Source organism: Manihot esculenta, chromosome 13 (genome assembly GCF_001659605.2).
Source record: "Manihot esculenta cultivar AM560-2 chromosome 13, M.esculenta_v8, whole genome shotgun sequence".
Classification (NCBI taxonomy): Eukaryota; Viridiplantae; Streptophyta; class Magnoliopsida; order Malpighiales; family Euphorbiaceae; genus Manihot; species Manihot esculenta.
In genome coordinates, this window is record NC_035173.2 from 6,651,793 (window position 1) to 6,665,879 (window position 14,087).

Genomic DNA, 14,087 nt, shown 5'->3' on the forward strand with positions numbered 1-14,087 from the left:
TACTTTATTAATCCTAATAATTGAAGTTAAAAGGTCAGATCTAATAATATAATTATAATTTAAGGACTAAAATGAAATTTAGTCCCCAGTACTGCCATCTTCTAACATAGAATGGAATCTCACGATTTTGACAGACAGAAATAATCTTTAATAAAAATACAAAAAGCGCGTTACTTATATAAAAGAAAGCGTAAAAAATCTCTGCACATTTCACAATAAAAAAAAATTAAAAAAATAAAAAATAAAAAATAATTATTTAATCTCCTTAAAAAATTTATTAATTAATTTTTTAATTTTAAAATATTTTTAAATGTCTACAAATTATTTTTTAAAATTTTTTTTATAAATATCATTTTATAATTTAAAAAAAAATTATTAATTAATTCTTAAATTTTTATAAAATTTATAAAATTAATATTTTTATATCATTAATATTTTAAATTTATTTATAATATTTAAAAACTAAAATTAATAAAAAAGTAATAAATAAAATTTTTAAAAAATTAAAAATATTTCAATATAATTTTTAAAATTAATGAATTAATTAGTAAGTTTATGATGTTATTACAAATCAAGTAATAATTCTCTCAAAAGAAAAAGAAAAAAAGAAAAAAGAGAAAAAAAGAAAGAAAGAGATCAGACAGAGCAGCAGCCTCTTTTCTCCGTCGTCGTTCTCTGGTTAAAGCTATTCCTTTACGCTCTGTGGCTGTACTGAGAGAGAATCTCGTTTGCTTTCCTTCTCGCTGCCTATGGCTGCTAGTGCCAATCCCTCGGGCTCTGGGAATAATCATGAAGGGGCGTCCCCGCAGAAGATTCCGTCGTCTTCGTCTAAGGCTACTGCTGCTGTCGCCAATGGCACTCCTGTAAATTCTACCAAAAGCGGGGGTAGTAATTCTGGAGCTTCCGCTGCAGCTGATAATTTGCAGACGGAGGCCGCCTTGAGGCACTGTCCTGGTATTTCCACTGAGTGGACTGCTGACGAGCAGTCTCTCCTCGAGGAATTGCTCACCAAGTAATAATATTGGTGTTCTTCAGTTTACTGTGTTTTTGTTATTTTTTGAGGTTCGATTCTGCTTTTGCTTTGTAGAATAGAAGATTTCAGGTATTTGATTGTACTTAGGAGAAAATAATGATGTTTCCTATTAAATTTAATTGAAATATTGGATTTAAACGCCTTTTGTTTGACCACAAGTAGCTAAAATTTGTATGAGTATAACGCTTTCTTTTTGTTTCAGGTATACCTCAGAATCAATCGTTCAACGATATGCAAAGATTGCTCTCCAGTTGAAGGACAAAACCGTTCGGGATGTGGCGCTGCGTTGTAGATGGATGACTGTAGGTGCCCTGATGTACTATGGCTGATCATTTCAGCGTATATATTTCTGTTGAGAATTGGTTTAGTTGGAGAATTAAATTGCAATTCTTAGTTAAGCATCTTGGGAATTAGAAAATAAAATTGACAGTGAAAGGTGCTCCTTGCCAATTTATGATGAATACTAAGATATGTATTAGTTTTGTCATTGTAGGCTAAGGGATATTGAGGAAATTAGTAACTGTTAGTCTGAATATTTGGTTGTATAAGGTTATGTTTTGCTGTAAAAGAGCCAGGAAGGAAGAATAGAATTGCACAAGTGTAACCTTTATATTGGCTTAAACAGATTTTCATTCCATCCCATGACAGAAGCCATATATATCCGATTATCTTTCTGAAACCTATTAGATGAAATTTAAATTTTTACGGATATCTGATAAGCAATATGTTGTAGTCCAAGGTATAGCATTTAACCACACTACAAAGCACCTGTTTTTCCTTCAATATATATAAGGAAAGTGCAGGTGAATGAGACTGCCCCAAGAGTTGGTATAATTGAGAATAAATGCTCAGAAAATTGGACTGATTATTGGGAAAAGATAGTGGCTTTGTAGGATTCGAAATTGTTCAGATCAGTGAGGACTCCTTCACTCACCTGCTCCTAACAGTTTCTTCTATTGATGTTTAATATATTAGAGAGATTCCTTATTTTTTACGAAGCATGTGACTATATGGGGATTATAGAATGAATTTATTAGTGCTTGATGCATTTCTACCTTTATCCCATGTTTGTTGTCGAATTTTCTCTTGAAGGTTTTACTGTTCATTCTATTATTGTTGTTGTTATTCTCTCTCTCTCTCTCTCTCTCTCTCTCTCTCTCTCTCTTTCTCTCTTCTACTGTTGATTTACCAAAGCAATATATAAACTTCTTATTCAGTGGGGATATCTGAAATGTACCATTTGCATCATATTTGTGTTTGTGCATTATGCTGGAGTTGCATGCATGTGTATCCTATGTGCTGAATTTAGTAAATATGCATGTCTTGTATATTAAACAGACTAACTGGCTGTATTCATATTTCAGAAAAAGGAAAATGGTAAGCGAAGGAAAGAGGATCATTCTGCTAGGAAAAATAAGGACAGAAAGGTATTGTTTAATTGATGTTTCTTGGTGAATGTAATTTCTAGGCAGTACTGACATCATGCAACAATTTACAGGTGTAGGCTTGAAAACTTTTCAAACTAAAACACAAATATAGCTGTAACTAGTGCAAACATTTTCATAGATGGAGGCTGCCTTTCATGTTCAAACAATTGTATTTGTTAGAAGCATTAATAGTCTATTAGTTCATCAAATTTAATTGAATGTACTGCAACTTTCTATGGTTATTAGTCTCGTGATTCTTCTATTTTTAATTTTTGGAATATTAATGATCAAGAAGCAAAAATTTTTGAAGGAGAAAAACTTCCAGGAGTAATAGTAAGAACTAAGAAGTGATTGTGGTAACTCTAATTGTGTCCGGTATTCCTATGCAGACTGGTTTTAGCCATGAGTATATTTGGAGTATCTACTAGTCCAATGCTTGCCTATAGGGTGTCTGGAAGTAATATAACCCAGAAAAGGATCGTCTTGAAATCATGGATGCACCTAGAGTTTGAATTTTGAAGAAATAGTTTGTCCTTGGCACATGCCTGAAATGGACAATAATGTTTTTTTTATATAGCACGATATGCTATTTGGGATTTCTTTCATGAAAAGGTGCCATGTACAGTTGGACAAGACCCCATTCTATTCTATCTAGCTTGGAATGTTGATAAACTGGTTGGCATCTATTTTCAGAGAAAGCTTCCATTTTCATCCTGCCCTCTCTGCCCAAGCTATCTATTTTCCATATGATCCATGATATTTCTATTTATTTTATTACACGTACTTAAAGTTAAATTTATGTATGTCTTTCAAAGTACAAGTACATATGCACATCTCAGGAAAAAGCTGCAGATTCTTCAGCCAAGTCATCATCTCATTTGACACCTCGTCCTAATGGTCCTTCATACGCTCTACCATTGATCCCCGTGGACAATGATGATGGCATCTCTTACAAAGGTTGGTTCCTTCCTATATATTAGCAACATGAGGGGTGGAAAGTAAGTGGCTACTAAATTGATATTTTATATTCTTGCTTTAGATTACAATGCACTCTTATATTCTTGAATTACTGGTTAGGCCAGCTTATTTAACTATGTAGGTACCACATAATATGTGATATAATATTTTTCCCCAAAATGGAGAATTTTGATATACTTGAAATCACGGGGATCGTGCTTGGAAATGCAGACACTAATTTGATGATCATATATACTATGAGCTTATGTTTCAATAAGTGTTTCCCATTAATTACATCTTCATTTAGTTGGAATTCTTCACTCCTGCTTTTGTTTTGGCTGTCCTTTATACAAGCAAAGTTGCCTTCCAGTTCTCATTTCCTGTATGCTCTTTTAACATGATTGTTTGTTGGAGCAATCTCTCACATATACTTGCTCTGCAGTTTTGTTGTGTAGAACTTTCATGTACAACATTTTAATTTTAAAAATGATATGTAAGTCCTCTATTTTTTTTTTTTTTTGAAACAATCTAGGCTTATCTGGAATTACAAGAAATTGTATAAAAGTATAGTGATTGCTCTGGATATCTGCCGGAAATTGGTTGGCATTCAAGCCAAAGGTAGCACCTTGATATGTGGTTCTGCTGTTCTGGTACAACTATCTACAAAAACTTGTTCAAAACAAGAAAATATGAATTTTCTAATATGGATAACGTAGGATTGGTTTCAAGGAAATTTTATCCACTTTCCTAATGGTTACATAAACAACATTATTTCATAATGTTCTGGGACCGTCACAACTTCCCCAACAATGCTAGTGAGAGTATGTCTTCAAGTCATCATTGAAGTATTACAAAATAATACATTTGTGTTGATGGCTGTGCTTCTCTATCAGTAATCATTGAATCCACTGAACTATGCTTTTTAATATTGCATTAGCAACTAAACTAGCATGTACGCTTTTTCTGTTAATTATCATACTGCTTGTATGCTTACAGCTGATGTGTCATTGCAGACATTGGTGGTGCAACTGGAGAGATTCTTGAGCAAAATGCTCAAATTTTAAATCAAATTTCATCAAATTTTGCATCTTTTCAGGTGATGTATATATAGATTTTGACACTGAATACTAATTACAATATCATGAGACCTTTTCTATGTTTTATGGCCAATTTGCAAAACACCTGTAAAAGCTGCTATTTTGCATTTTATCCTCCATTTATTGTTTTATTTCTGGCATGATCTTCTGGCTTGAAATATGGTGTAGAGCTACAGTCTTTTAAGCAGTTCAGAGATTTATGTGATATTAGTTAATAGGACAATTAGACAATTCAAAGAAAATCCCTATCTGCCTGGGTTGAAAAACATTCAAAATGTTTATCTGTTCTCAGGGAAGCATCATTGAATTTTGGAAACTGTTTACGTTTTGTTCAAATTATGTGGAATATGATTTAATTATGCGGGGCACCAATTGATCTCCCTTTTGTATCTGTGGTGCAAATGGGAGGAAATACTTGTGGTCCTAGAAGTTTAGGATTTGGAGATCTTTTAGACAGCTTCATTTTATTGTTGGCCTAATCCATTTAACACACAGTTTGGGCTATCTAAAGCCTGTTTATTGTTAAATGTTAATATATCTACCAATATGATTTACCTAATGAACTTGTCATATGATTTTTTTTTCTCGATCTGATTCCTTTGCATTGTTTGGGATCAGTTGCATTATCACCATGCAAGTTACTGTCCTAGTAGTGGATTATCTATGACAACGCTTCCTTTTCATTCTTGCAGATACACGATAACCTTAATCTTCTCAGCAAAACTCGGGACAACATCCTCTCTATCTTGAATGAGTATGTCATACATCTCTGTCCTTTATTCTGTTGCTATGAAGAAAATTTATTTGCGGGCTAGTTTCATATGTTGGGCATGTATATCTCAACCATTCAGCACTATGGCATGCACTTCATGAATAAGAAATGTGGTTAATAGTCCATTTTCCAATCATGTTTATAGATCTCCATGGTTATCACTAAGGACCACCGTCACCAGGTTAAAAGGTAAAATATCTAATTTCCCAGTAGTTGTTTCAACTGTGAAAATGTGAAGGTGACCAGAATGTGGATTACATTGAAAAAGCATTTGTTATATGTCTGTAGGAACTAAAACAATATGTTAAGATAGGGAATCACAAGATTAAATTAAATAATGAGGGGAAAAAAAGATTACAGTCAATATGTTGTCCTCTCAGTTTCTCTAAGAGCAGTCTGATGTCATTTTGTGCATCAACTCCCTGTATCATAATTGGGCTCGAGGATTTTTGTTTGATTTGTTCACTGAGGTGATGTGGGGACTCTTTTTAGAAGTGTTGAGATCAAATTGAAAGCTAAATATGAAATTCTAATAGGCAGATTCCAGTCTAAATTGGCTAAAGAACATTGATTTGTGCGCGCAAAATTAAAGGAAGTTTAATTAAATTAAAAACCAAGGAAATCAGGGGGGCAAACTCCAGGTAAGCTTGTCTCCAAGTGAAGTATAATTATTTTATTTTCCAACATAAAGTGTATGTTACATTGGCCAAGGCTTAAAATAGTTGATAGATAAACCTCTTAATGGGGGATAATAGTTGAAATGCCCCTCCAAAAAAACTACCTTACGAGGAAGAAAAATGTTTGTTTCTACTCCTTTTTTAAGCTCCAAGCTCTGGAAACATATAGCTATTCCTAGGCACTACTGTTGATTATACAATTCAAATCTAAGAAAACTAGAAGGTTGAAAACATATAGCTATTCCCTCAACTTTATAGTTGTCTTATTTACCCTTGAACTTGTAAACTATGGAATACCTTAACCTTATGAGTTGTGTACCAATGGGCGTTGTATACATGCATTATGAGAATCAATATTCTAGTCATTTTCCATTGCAATTTAAATATCTAGGAGGGAGAAAAAGGAAGTGAGAGAATTTTGGTCAATTTTCATTGTTCCTTTTTTGTACTCCAAGTCAACGGATAATGAGCTTCACTCGCCTAGTGGAGAGTTGAACCACGCATGCAGCTGACTTTGATTTAGGGGTTAAGTTATTCTACAATTTACAAGTTCGTAAGATAAATAAGATGACTATAAAGTTGAACAGGAAAATGACTTTTGGTCAAAAGGTTAGATGGCAAAACATGCACTCAGCCAAACTAGAACAAACCACACTTTGTTGCCTGCAAAGCATGAACGGTTAAATTTGGGTCTACTCCAAAAACTAGCTCAAGTGGAGGATTGTTTAAGACCCTTATAAGGGACGAGCCTAAAATATTTAGGAGAGGTTCAACATTGGATGGAGAAGCTTAGGTACTATGTTAAATTTGAATCAGAGCTAACTCACCTCAGAAGCTGGCTCAAGGGGAGGAGTTCCTAAGACCTTGTAAGGGCACATTACTCCTATCCCGCCCAAATCAATATGGAATTCAACATGAACAATAAGCTAAGTACTGCTATAAGTACTGCTATATGTTGATTTTTTAATAGTAAATCATAATGTGGAAATGATTACATAAACAATTTTGAATAGCAAAAGTACTCTAAACAACCTAATTAAATACCTCAAGTCATCATGAATACTTGGTCTTTGCTAAAAAGTGATCTTGATCTGAACAGTTGCAATAGATCTGGTCTTGGATTTGCTTGAGTAACTTTTCTACTGCTATATAAAAGCATTATTCAGCTCACAGCTCTGCTTCTGGATTGGTCGGTTGTTAGGTGCAAATTCTGACGTGTGCTGAGATTCATGCACAATGGGAATAATACTTTGGTATTGGGTACTAAGTGGAACTTTCAGTCCATTCAATCAACTTTAAAAGTCACATTCAACTTATCAAGAATTTTTTGCCAGTACTTCTTAACAGGCCAAAAATGTTTTCTATAATGGCATGCCAAGAGCTGTAAGACATTCAAACTCAGAAATTGTGCTCATCATCATCCTTCAATCACTGTTACCAATTTAGAGGGGCACTTATCCTCGCAAATTTTTAGATTATATAGATCTTCAAGACACTTTCTTATTGATCATCATATTCCTCTTTGAAATCTATGAATTTGGTTTGATACATGAAACGTACTGTGTGCACGTGCGCATGTGTAGTTGCATGTGTGCCCTTGCCTTGTGCGCAATTCAGTTTCCGGCAATCCTGGCAAAGCGGCGTTGATGTATTATAAATGCAATTCAATTCTTTCTTCTAATTTGAATTAGTTCTGCAGCTTGAATGACATGCCAGAGATAATGAAGCAGATGCCCCCACTTCCTGTGAAGGTGAATGAAGAGCTTGCCAACTCCATCCTTCCTCCATCGTCCCATCATCTTAAATCATGATGCCTGTTTGCTTATGATGCCTCTGACTTTCTCCCTCATTTTTGGGATCTCTGTGGTTGAATCTGATCAAATAAACTGCTCACTGAATTCAAGTTCTGTTCATTTGAGAAGATCAAGAGGCATTTAAATTGACCATGGTCTCAAACATTTGAAGAACAATGAGTATTATTTGTTTATTAACATTTAATCTGTATTGGGTGGGGGATTGATTTTAGGAAAACCAGTTGTAGACTTGTAGCATATGTATGTATACTTAGCTGCCTAGGAGGGGGGATTTTGAGTGCAGAAACGATCCAAACAGAAACTTTGGGATTGGTTTTCTGTGGAAAATAATAAATAGTTGATGGATTGCCTGTAACTATACTCTCTCATTTCTTGCATTCTTTAGTGTTTACCTACTTGAAATATTGCAATTAGATTACCAAGAAGGATTCAATCCAAATCTTTTTTGGAACAGTGCATGTGCATAGGATAAACACTTTTTGATCGTCACCTGTCCTAATTTGTAGTTGTTATCATCTATTTAGTCATATTTCAGTGAAAAACATTTGGAATTCACTTCTAAGCAAAGATGAAATTCTTTTAACTTCCTAATTCATCTAAATTTAGCGTATTCGTTTCTGCATCCATTGTGGAAAGTTTGCTTCAGAAGAATGAAGCTGAAGCTCAACCAATTACACTCACTATAGGGTTCCATATTTGGATTTGGAACTTGGATAAATTACAATATAGTCATTGAGATTAAGTAAAAAAAAAAAAAAATTAATATCTAATTTTTTAATAGTAAAAAATTTAGTCATTATATATTTTATATTTAAAATAGCCTACTAAATTTATTGTTAATTAATTATTAATTAAAAAATTAAATTATTATAAATATTAAAATTATAAAAATTATATTATTACGAATTATTAAAATTAAAAAGATTGTTATAATTTAACATTAAAATTTAATAAAATTATTAAATTATTTATTATTAAAATAATAGACTAAATTATAGATTTTATTAAATCTCTTGAACTATATTATAAATTACAAAATTTCACATTATATAGAAAAGAAACAAAATAAAATAAGAGAATCTTTTATTCAACTATGGAAAATTTCTGAAAACCCAAGGGGCTTATGGTTTTTTGAAGGCAACTCCTTGACAAGCATATGACTTCAATTATACATACTGCCCCAATATAACGACAGAAACTCAAATGGCCTGAGCAACGGCCTCTATTTGAACTATCATCGAGTCATTTCAGCTACATGTAAGATCTAACCTTCAACCTGCCAGAAAGGAAAAAAAATAAAAAGTAGGATTTGATCAATAAACATCTTACTCAAAAAGTGCCACAAAAATCACATAATGAAGCAATTCTTAGCAATAGTAGTTAAATCCAGGGTGCAGGGTTCAAATCCTAATAATCACTTCTCCCATAAATGGAGTCAAAATAAATAAATCTCTGCCTCCTGCACTCATGTCCTGTACATGGCATTCTCCAATTTTTCTAAAGAATATATCAATATTTTAAAAACTGATCATTCAATGGAACTGAGATGAGGATAGAATTAAAGTCAAAAGTGCAATGGAGTCAGAATGGGAAGTTAACTTGTTGGCAATGGCAGGAAATTATATTTAACAAAACGAGCATTCATATTATTTGTTTATCCTTATCCTTAACTATAATCAATTACGAACAAGGTATAAATTTTGTCTGAATTATTAATTCAGCCTATTTATTTAACTTTGTATTTGAATTTTTAACTTTCATAAAGGTTTCAATTATGAGAAATTATTACCTAGGAATTGCTCATGATTCATGAACCAACCCTCTCATATAATTGTGGGCACTAGCACATTGGATCCACTCACCTTATCCGATGTATGGCTCACAAACTACTCCTAAATAAGAATTATCATAGCATTTGCTAGGTTTCCCCCTCCAAAGTTCAAATTACAGTTACATATCTGAGTTGAGTGTTAATTAGGATAACTAGGTGATACAATTGTTGATTAGGACCCCAAGAATAGATTTCAAAAAAAGAAATTTCTTATATCTAGAAATTGAACGTCTAGAAGACTAGAATAAATATAGTTATTGTAGCTTTTTTTTGCCAGAAGTTATTGAAGCTTCAATGCATGAAAATTAGGGTGGCCTCATGGTAATGAAGTTAGCTTGCTTGAGTTGAGCTGATACATTCTTATGACATCTGACCAAGTTGATAACCTAACTTGTTAATTGATCAAATCCGAGGTTTTAGCGGTTGTTAGCCACTTGGGAATTCAGGACTAGTTCCTATAAACTAAGCATACCTTTTGTGGTTAAAGGACATTAAGCAGATATAACCATTTTGTTCCTAAATACACGTATCTCATAAACTTCTATAGGATTAATAAAAAAGCTAAGGTAAAATGCAACAAAACCATGAATAATTCTAATTATTACAACTAATTGGTGCCCATATTGGCTTGAGCAGATTCCTTAAAAGTCTAAACATCATCAGGGCAAATAACCCATTATTCTTGTTCTCCTTGAAAATAAAAGTAGATATAAGTAATGTTGTTATAGGGTAGGTAGACTCTTTCTCCAACTTCAAGCAGTAGGTACCTCTGTAACTAACAAAGAGGATCAAATGCTGCATAATGAGACAACTATGAGTTTGCAAATGGGTAGAAAGGCCAAATGGGAAACAGGCCATTCACTTTTGCCTAATTAACTCGGTGAAGAGGATTGAATGCCTATTATGGCTGCTATCTCGCTACAATTTCCCCTTTTCTCACTCAGAACAAGCAATAAAGGACTTCATCCTAACTTTTTAATAATTTTGGATCTCAAGAACTTAAATCCCAACTCCAGCATAAATATAATGCGACCTCATACAATAGCAACAACCATATGAACATAACATTATTTGATAATTCTAACACTATAGAATACCCTAATTTGCATTTTCATCAAAATTTATTGAAACAATGAAGAGAACTAAACGATTCTCTCATAGTTTAAAGCAGACAACCAATAATCCAAAAACTCGTCCAATTTTCAAAAATTTTTCAACCCTTCTCTTTTCTCTGGTTATCATGCTTCATGAAGGAGCATAGCAAGTAGAACAACAGACAAACCTGAGGCGGATTCGAGTTCATGGGAGAGCCAGACTCGAGATTCGAGACTCTAACTTCAAGGGAATCAAAAGCCTGCTGCATCTATCAAGAGTAGAAAACAATCAAACCCTCCTGAAAGCAAATTACGAGACAGACAGAATAAAGCAGCAATAGAGAGGGGGGAGAAAGTGGGTGTACTTGATATGGAAGGGTGTATCTCTCAGCCAAAAGATCTCTCCAAACGAAGTGGCCGATTGCAGCTGCCGACACAGAAAATCCCATTGCGAACCAGAGCAACCGAGTTCTCAGCATTTTCTTGGAACAAAGACCAGAGTCGTGAGAGAATACTATTTTCAGTATTTTTATTTAGAAATAAGTCTAATTAAACTTCGTACAAATAAAAAAAAATTAATTCAAATTTTTTTAATTAAACTTTATATTTTTGCTAAAAGAAATTCTGATATAATATAATATTTTTTAAGTAATAAAAATATTTATAATTTTAAATAATAAATTTAATATTTTAATTAATAAAAATTATTATTACAATTTTATAATATGAAAAAATTTATTAGTTAATTTTTTATTTTAAAAATTATTAAACTCTAATTAATGTTAATTTTTTTATTAAATATTTTATTATTTAATTTTTATATTTTTTAAAAATTATTAATTGATCTTATAAACTTTTAAAAATTTACTAATTAATATTTTCGCTACCGGCGCTAGAATTCAGATCGACATAAGATCGCCGGGACGCGTAACAAACCCAACATACATTCTGAATACCTGTCAAATCCCATACATGATCACACATATACATAAATATGAGAACTTTTTTCTTTTTTTTACCAAGTTCAATCTGTGTATGTATAAATCTCTTCAAATCAACATAAACCTTATCAAAACATGAAAAATCGGAGGAAAAATATCAAAAACGAATCATAGGAGAGCATGAACTCACCGTGGCCGAAAATGGAGAGAAAACTCACTCGTTTCGGCCATAAAACTCTTATATAAAGCTGGCAGACCACCTTTCGGCAGCCGAACGTGTATAGTAAATATTTTAAAATATTAAAAATATTTTAATATATTTTTTAAAATTGATATACCAATTTAAAATTTTTTTTTAAATTACAAAAATTAGACAACAATTTTTGCTTTTAATTATAATAAAAATTAAAAATGATATATATAGAAAAGTAAAATAATTTTTAAAATTACAAAAATAAAATTTCATTATATAAAATATATTATTATTTAAAAAGTAATATTATATTTAGTGAAGATTTATATTTCATACAAGGGCTTAATTGATTAAAAAAAATTAAAATTAGACATATTTAATCTTAAAGTAAAAATATAGGGTCTAATTAAATTTATACCTATTTTTATTTAGGTATAATTACAACAAAAAGTGTTTTAAGACATTTTGAAATACAGTTATGTTCTTTCAATTTATTTATTAATATTTAATAAAATCTACATATTAATTTCTATAACTTTAAATTTAATTTTTAAATTTTATTTAATTAAATAAAATAATCAGTAATTTAAATATATATTTTAATTAAAATTAATTCATATTTTTTATAAATTAATCCATAAATATTATAATTACTAATAAATCTTTATTTTTATAAATTAATCTCTATTTATTAAATTTTAATATCTTATATTTATAATTATTCTTTTATTTAAATAACCATTATAAACTAAATTTAAAAAGAAAACTATTATAAACTAGTCTAGCTTTTTTCTTTGGTAAAAAAAAAAAAAAAATTCAAGTAGCCATTGACTATGAAATCTCCATTAACTACATCAAATTTCTTATTCAAACAATTCATAATAGAGAAAGGGAAATAATAAAATAGGTTCTAGAACATTACAAAAATATTATTATATCTAATAGAAATAATGAAAAAATAGAGAAAATTAATAATATTACTTAATGTTTTTAAAATGATAGATAATTATTGAAAAATAACCTTTTTAAAAAATAATATATCCTAATGTTTGATAAAATAATTTCTAAGAATTTAATTTAATAGATTTATTTTTAAATTTTTATATTTAAAATAAAATAATTGAATTATCTTTACCTTAAAAATTTTTAATCTCAAAAGAAATATAAATTATATATAATTGTGTAAAAATGTATTTAAATTATTTTGTTATTTTAAAATAAATAGCAATGTAATACAACAATCTATTAAAATAAGTTATGAGCTGCTATTATGAGCTGCTATTTTAAGATAAAATTACAGGATAAATATTTTAGTAAATGATATGCGGTCCCATTCATTAAAAAGAAAGTTCTCAATACCGTAATTTTTAATTTTTTTAGTAAAATTCACCATTTTTTCAGCAGAGTGAGATTTTACAGAATATTACTGTTAAAAAATACAATTCAATAGATCCATTATATTTATAATTGCTGAATTTTACATCTATTAATCGGTGTCAGTTGAATTCCTATGATCTTAAATTTATTGTTTTTTATGATTAAGACCGGACATCCTGTTTTTTTCTAGAAAATCTCTTGCTAATTTGTGTATAATTTTTAGATGAGCCTTAATTTTTTGGAGAAAAAAAAAAGAAACAATCCATAGTTTCTAAATCTTAGTAGAAACTGAAAATCGAGCTATGATTTCTGTTATTTGTGAATTATTTTGAATTTCATATGTACTAATAAATTTGTAGGTTTCCCCTTAATTACCTATTGATCTAAAGTGTGATAATAACGTTGCTTTATCCATCGCTGTCAATCCTATCTTTCATGAGAGAACAAAATATATTAATATTAACGATCACATTCTACAAGATCAGCTACAAAAAAGATTCATTTTACCTTCCCATATCGACTCTTTACTTCAGCTAACCGACATCATTATAAAACCTTTCTCTGTCGATCTACATTAATAATTTCTCTCCAAATTGCACCTAATATCCCTCCCAGATCCAACTCGAGAGGATGTAAAAACTATTATAATAATATCACAGCATTTCTTATTTATTTACTTTTATTTATGTATAAACTCAATAGGATGTTTAGGTATTTTACTTTGTTGCTTTATTACTTGCATCTATTGAGCCCTAGTTACATGTTTAAGAGTGCCCTTATATATATACATACTTCTCTTTCTTTGTTCTTAGAATTTGTACAATTTTTATCGATTTAACAAATTGAAGAGGATTAATGAGAAAAAAAATATTAG

The 14,087-nt window shown here is 30.8% G+C and overlaps 1 protein-coding gene and 1 long non-coding RNA gene across 3 annotated transcripts; one reads left to right on the plus strand and one right to left on the minus strand.

Moving 5' to 3' along the window:
- Positions 1–583: 583 nt before the first annotated feature.
- Positions 584–8,132, plus strand: LOC110629879. Of its 2 annotated transcripts, XM_021777067.2 has the most exons (8): positions 584–1,012; positions 1,236–1,335; positions 2,398–2,460; positions 3,300–3,417; positions 4,431–4,513; positions 5,207–5,268; positions 5,432–5,475; positions 7,663–7,799. In XM_021777067.2, the coding sequence occupies exons 1-8, from the start codon at positions 750–752 to the stop codon at positions 7,665–7,667; spliced, it is 738 nt and encodes a 245-aa protein (XP_021632759.1). In that variant the 5' UTR covers positions 584–749; the 3' UTR covers positions 7,668–7,799. The 2 variants fall into 2 exon arrangements, with proteins under 2 accessions (XP_021632759.1, XP_021632758.1); XM_021777066.2 differs by lacking the exon at positions 5,432–5,475 and having other exon boundaries at positions 585–1,012; positions 7,663–8,132.
- Positions 8,133–8,843: 711 nt separating this feature from the next.
- Positions 8,844–11,225, minus strand: LOC122721468. The gene is made up of 3 exons (XR_006348193.1): positions 11,068–11,225; positions 10,891–10,971; positions 8,844–9,053 (listed from the first exon to the last, which is right to left on the minus strand). It is a non-coding gene; the product is annotated as an uncharacterized LOC122721468 (long non-coding RNA).
- Between the last annotated feature and the right edge of the window lie 2,862 nt (positions 11,226–14,087).